Raw genomic sequence first — 6,213 nt, 5'->3', positions numbered from 1 at the left:
GGATGGGGATGGGGATGGGGATGGGGATGGGATGGGGATGGGATGGGGATGGCTGATGCGCACAGAGGAGCCGCAGTCTGGGCGATGCCGCTGCCTGAGCTCGGATTCACTGACCGGGACCCCCAGCCAGGACCCCCAGCCAGGACCCCCAGCCAGGAAATGTCACAGCTCCCTCGGCACAGCAGCCTCGGCCACAGGACCTGACTCAGGCTGCAGCTCAGAGGAAATAAAGGTTTCTTCAGGGTTGTGTGTTAAGATTCTGGTCACGGCCCAACTTTTGGTTTTTAGGGAAGATAAATGGTAACTGTGCCATCTCCTGTTGCCTGCAGTAGTACAGAGGCTTTTCTTCTCATAAATAGCCTTGTCTGTCCCTTCAAAGTGACACCGGAGCATCGTTTTGCTGCATATGAGGCATTCATGCTTTCAAACCCCAGACCAGCTCTCTTCTGTGAAAACCACACTAACACATCCACAAATCTCAGCCTTTACAGCTTGTCACTCACGTTTAACCTGCTTTAGAGCAGAGGTTTACCCTCATCAGCTGCAGATGAAATGCACTTCATCTGTGGCTGTTTTCACAGGCATCAGGCATCCCCAATGCCAGGGGCACCCAGACTGTGACTCTGCTGCTTTGCAAAGCAGAGTTTGTCCCTCTGGCTGAAGCAGAGCAGAAGCTCAGCCGGGTGGTTAATTTTTAACTTGCCTGTTGTGGTGTGGAAGGGGAGCTGCCAGGGAGGTGTTGCTGTTGACTGGAGCAGTTTGTCTCCCCACACACAAACACGGCTGGCTGAGGGCTGACCCAGCTCTTCTTTGGACTCTGCTCATGCCTCATGTGCTGCATTTCACCAGAAGCTGAAGGTCACGGTACTGGCTGTTCAGACATCCTCATCTCCTGAACATTGTGCTCAGGCTGAGCTGTTGACTTGTTCCAACCCCGTCTTTTCATGGGCATTTCTGGGGAAATGGAGATGGGTGTTTGAGGAGGGGACAGAGGGTGGGACCTCTGTGTGGTCTGTTGTCACTGACACCCCCTTTGCTCTGGGCTTCCTTTTTCCAGCACCCTGTGAGTTGCTCCCCACCTTCTCCAGTCTGCTAAGCCAGAACTTCTGCCAAAAGTCTTCTCCCTAGTTTCTGTCCCACCTTCCTGTGGTTTCTCCCCAGCCAGCAGAGGTGGTGGGGAGCCACCAGCACACTCCCAGCACGGCTGCTGAGCGGGGCAAGCTGGATAAAATTAGCTGTTCAGATGTTCCTCAGGATGCTGGGACGGGGGACACCCCGTACAGCCAGTTTGACTCACGGAGAAGAATTAATGGAAACGCCTGGCTCCTGGAGGGAGGAAGCTCCTTGAACAGCCTTTTCCTCTGTTTGTTGTGTGGGGATGCTGACAATGGGGCTGTGGCTGGCCGGGGTGCAGCCAGGCTGGCCCGAGCGCGGCGTGCACCGGCCACAGGCGCCGGGTCTGCGGCACCGGCACCGGCACCGCCCTGTCCTGCTGCCACTGCGGGTGACAGCTCTGGCCTGTGACAGCACTGCCGGCTGACCTGCCCTTCTTGCACTCTAAATACCCAATAACTTCTTAGTAAGTGCCTTTATTTATCAGGGATACCACTTGGGCTCATAATTTCAATGTAATGAGACAAAAGGGATTATAAAGTCCCCCGGCAGCAGATGTTATCAGCCGTGTGATGCAGATGTTGTGAACAGGACTGACTGGGCACTCCTGGGCCGTGCCAGCAGCACTTCAGTGGCTGTTGATTTCAGTCTGAGCACGGCTTCTGCCACATTTGCTTCCTTCATTCAGGGAAGGGCTGTTGACAGTTGAGAGCCCGGGCTGCCCGGGTGGCACTGGGGACCCGGGTTTGCTTTTGGGGGCTCAGAGAGTGACAAGGCTCTGCCAAATCCAGCACTGGGGTGCATTGTGGACACCTCAAGGATGCAGGACAGGGGAGCAGGGAGCAAAGCCCCAGCAGCAGGCCCAGGGAAGCAGCAGGATGGTGAAGGGCTGGTCCCTGCAGGGTGTTCTCAGAGCATCCTGAGCAGCAGGCTGGTCAGGTCCTGGCAGGTAACATGCCCCAGAGGTAGGTGGGCTTAGGGCTCCTTGCCCCACTGCCTTCTGCTGGAAGGGTTTGTCACAGGAGGAGCTGCCCCCGAGGCAGGAGGAGCTGTGTGACATCCCTGGGGCCCAGAGGGGCTGCGTGCCCAGCGCTGGGCTGTGGGCAGGCACTGTTCTTTTGGAAACAGTCCATGTGAGGCCGTTTTTGGCGCTGTGCATGGTTTGTGGGGATGTGTCACCAGTGCCTGCAGCAGCTGCAGCCAGCGTGGGATGCTGCTCTGGAAGAGGTCAAATGCTGGAAAACTGGCAACTTCCTCTGCAGCAAACCTGCTCTGAGACAGATTTTTCTGAGCAAGAGAGTTCTGAAAAGCCTTTGGAAGCGCTTTCAAACAGCTTCATCCCAAACCAGTTTACTCTCTGGTCTTCCTGGGAGGGGAAATCACCGTGCATCCCACTCCAGCTATAAAAATTATAATTGCCTATTCTATTATGTGACTTAAAAGATTATTTCCAGTCTCCCTGACTTATTGGCAATTTGGAGTTCTTACTGTAGTCAAAAAAACTGTAGCTGGGCTATCACTCTTCCAAACTGCTTTATCTTTGTTGCTCTAAGCAGAGTCATGGGAATGTTTTTATCTAAACCATCAGGTTATTAGAGGACAGACTTATAAATAACCAGTCTTTGCTATTTTTAAGTACTTTCAGCATCGTCTATCATGATAGTACAGCAAAACCTGCAGAAAAACAGTCCCATTCTGCTGCCAAAACTTCATAATTTACTTCTGTTTCTCTGGGTGATAAGGAGTCAAGCCCAGGTTCCTTCTCTGCCCTGCAGAAATGTCAGAGGCTGATGAGCTGTGCTCCCCACCTCGGCCCCAAAGCATTTTCTACACCTTTCTTTCCTCACTGCAGAAGATGCAGAGGGGAAACTGATATTGGGGTTGATTAACAGTGAATTTGGTGAGGCCTTTCTGCCACAGCAAATGTGGGCCAAGCTGAGGCTGCCAAGTGGGGCCATGGGGGAGCCAGGAGCTGCTCCACGTCCTGAGAATGGGCTGCCAAAGCCATACCTGGGACATAAAGGAGAGATGCAGGTAGTCTGCTGCCTTTGTGAAAAAACATCTAACCCCACCACTGCAGGACAACTGAGCACTTCAGACAAGATCATTTATATTTACTTCATAATTTATTAGTTTTCACATCACTGTATGCAATAAATTATAGCCAAGATAATAATAACATTGTCATAAAATATTGCTGTGAAGTAAGTACTCATCTAATAGTGACTGTAACCTACACAGAGAAGAACTGTAGTTATTATATTTAGATTTTTAGAGTTAGTGGTAAGTGAACACAATATTAGGGAACTTCACAGTAAATTGAGGGAAATCTGTCATTATTATTGCTTCTGTGCAAACGACTTTTTCGGCACACATACAGCTTGGGAAGGAAAGGTTCATTTGTGCAGAGTGTCTCTGGATGCGTGCCCGGGTGGCTGAACTTGCTGCACCACGCTTTGGGTGCATTTCACGATGCAGAGCTGGGGCAGCAGCTGCTGGGTGTCCAGAGCAGGGGGCTCTGCACGGGCTCAGGCTGTAAGGAAATGCTTTGAGGAGAGGCTGAGCAGGCAAAGCACCGGCTCTGTGAGCACCAAGTCCATCGAGACGGTCCCGAGTCACACCGGGGTATGTGGGCTCCCCCAGCTCCGTCCCACGGCTGCCCGAGGGCTGCTGGGCCTCCAGCAGGGAGCTGCTGTCCCTGGGAGCCTCTGGCCACCAGACTGCTGCCCACAGTGATGTGCCACGGGCACTGGTGTGTCACAGCCGTGTGCCACGGGCACTGATGTCCCACGAGCACTGATGTGCCACTGCCATGTGTCACGAGCACCGATGTCCCACAGCCATGTCTCACAGGCACCAATGTCCCACGGGCACCGATGTCCCACAGCCACCGATGTCCCACAGACACCGATGTCCCACGGACACTGATGTCCCACAGCCACCGATGTCCCACAGCCACCAATGTCCCACGGACACTGATGTCCCACGGACACTGATGTCCCACAGACACCGATGCCGCTGCCTCAGCGGTGCCGTTGCCTCGGCGGTGCCGCTGCCAGCTGCAGTTCGTGGCAGGGCTGGAGCCCTGTGCGTGGCCTGGCAGGTCCCCAGGCCCACGGGGCAGCGGAACACGCTGCGTGTGGCAGGAGGTCACGAACAGTCCCGTAACCAAATGTTCTCCATTTCTGCTCCCTCCGCCAGTTCAGTGAACTTTAATGGAGTATTTCCGAAATGTCAGAAACTGGAGCAGTTTGTCTTTTCTCCTCTGCTTTAGTGCCATTAGCGCTCTCGTTTTCTCCTCCATGTCCTGGTCGGTGGCGAGGATTATCTTGGCTCTCTCCTCCGCCTTCTTGTCCCCGGAGTTTTTGAAGAGTTTCTGCAGGGCCGCCTCGTTGATGCTCTCGAAGATGTTGGCCGCGGCTTTCTTGCGCAGGGCGGTGTCGAAGCGGTAGCCGTGGACCGAGGGGCTCACCCGCAGCGATGTGGACATGGCTGGAGCGCTGGAGCTCGGCTTCGCTTTCATCGATGTGGGTCGGAGGAACGGGTGCTGTGCTGCCTCCGGGACTGGTTTTTAAAGGCAGGCTGGAGGAAAAGCTGGAGGGCTCCGGTTACAGCGGTGAGATCACGATGATGTCAACACCCAACAGTCACAGGCAAGTTTAACATTTAAGTTGCCAACTTTCCTGTCGTGCGGACCAGATGAAAAGTTCTCTCAGCTTCTGCCACGGAAATGGCTTTTTTTTCTTTACCCATCACAGACCAGGCTTCACCCATCGCTGTGGGACCTGAGCCAGCGTAGCCCAAACTCCACTCCTGCCCTTGCTGCACGGGAAAAGCACTGAGTGCGCCATGTATTGTACCATAAACAGGTAAAACTCCAGGTGAGAGCTGTTGCAATGCTAGCAAGAGGCTGGAGTCTCCACAGCAAACACTGCCAGACTTCTCCTGTCTGGGCATGAGCTCCTTTCTGCTCCTTCCCAGCAGATGCAACTCATCTTTAGTGCACAGAGCTGCAGTTTCTGACAAATGCTGTCCCAAAGGCAGGTGATCCATTCCATCCTCTGGGGTGACTGCCCTGGCTGTTACACCCTCAGCTGCCCAGCTGCACATGGCAATGGGCTCAGGGGGAGAACAGAGAACTCGGTTCTCTGCCCTGCTCCTGCCCGCAGTGTCCTCTTGCTTAAATTTAATGGTCATTAGTGCTGGAAGGAAAACTCACCTCTGCTCCAAAAGGAGTGTGTGCTCTCCACACCACCCTTGGACAGTGACAAGCCCTTGGGCTGGGAGGACTCTCTCTTAGTCATATGGGTTAGTTTTGGCTCTTGTGAGGAGCAGGGAGCTGGACTCAGTGACCCTTACGGGTCCCTTCTCACTTGAGATACCCTGTGGACAGGGCTCTGACCCAGCCCCTGCTGGGCTCAGACACCTGTCAAGTCTGGCCCAGAATAGCCATGGGCTCAAAAGTCACTTAAGGCCAGGAGCCAGAGGTAAGTGTATTTTGGTTAATGTTTTAAAGCAGCCGGATGCTGCAGAGGCTCTGTTTGGAAAACCAGAAGTTTGTTTACTGTTGTTGCTGGCCCTGTTAGTCACCCTTGCTGAAAGACTCTAGGAACAACCTCTGTCCCCATCCCACTCGGACCAGGGGCTTTCCTTTTTACCAGAGAGCTGCAGAAATTACCTCTGACAACACCAAAGAACAGATCTAAAAAAACATCACCCAGAAGCTCTTAATTCCACTTTAAAACTGGAGTTTAGACTGAGGGAGGGGTTATGTCTGAGCCATAGACCCCCTCCAGTGGAAGCCAGTGAGGAGGTGAACTCACCTGAAGCCCATGTATAGGTGTTTGTGCTGGCTCAGAAGGAGAAGGGGGTTAGCTGGGAGTTGTTGCTCACCAGGTGAAGTGCAAGCAGGGCAGGTGGCTGCCTGGGCCCCAGAATGACTGGCGAGTCCAGCTCCATCCGGGCTCAGATCAACTTCCAGCTGGCCAGGACTTGCCAGGCTTCTATCCTGGGGAGTGGTCTCATTCCAGTGTCTGGCCACTTTCCTACCTGGGAACTGGGACTCACCCATTGGTGCTGCTGGGCACGTCCTGCAGCAGC

At 53.8% G+C, this 6,213-nt stretch overlaps 1 protein-coding gene across 1 annotated transcript; it reads right to left on the bottom strand.

Moving 5' to 3' along the window:
* Positions 1–3,217: 3,217 nt before the first annotated feature.
* TCIM (transcriptional and immune response regulator) lies at positions 3,218–5,562 on the bottom strand. Its single transcript, XM_015648731.3, has one exon. The coding sequence runs from the start codon at positions 4,634–4,636 to the stop codon at positions 4,316–4,318; it is 321 nt and encodes a 106-aa protein (XP_015504217.1). The 5' UTR covers positions 4,637–5,562; the 3' UTR covers positions 3,218–4,315.
* Positions 5,563–6,213: the final 651 nt, after the last annotated feature.

Source organism: Parus major, chromosome 22 (genome assembly GCF_001522545.3).
Source record: "Parus major isolate Abel chromosome 22, Parus_major1.1, whole genome shotgun sequence".
In the NCBI taxonomy this organism is placed as follows: domain Eukaryota; kingdom Metazoa; phylum Chordata; class Aves; order Passeriformes; family Paridae; genus Parus; species Parus major.
This window is presented reverse-complemented; position numbering and strand designations above follow the sequence as displayed.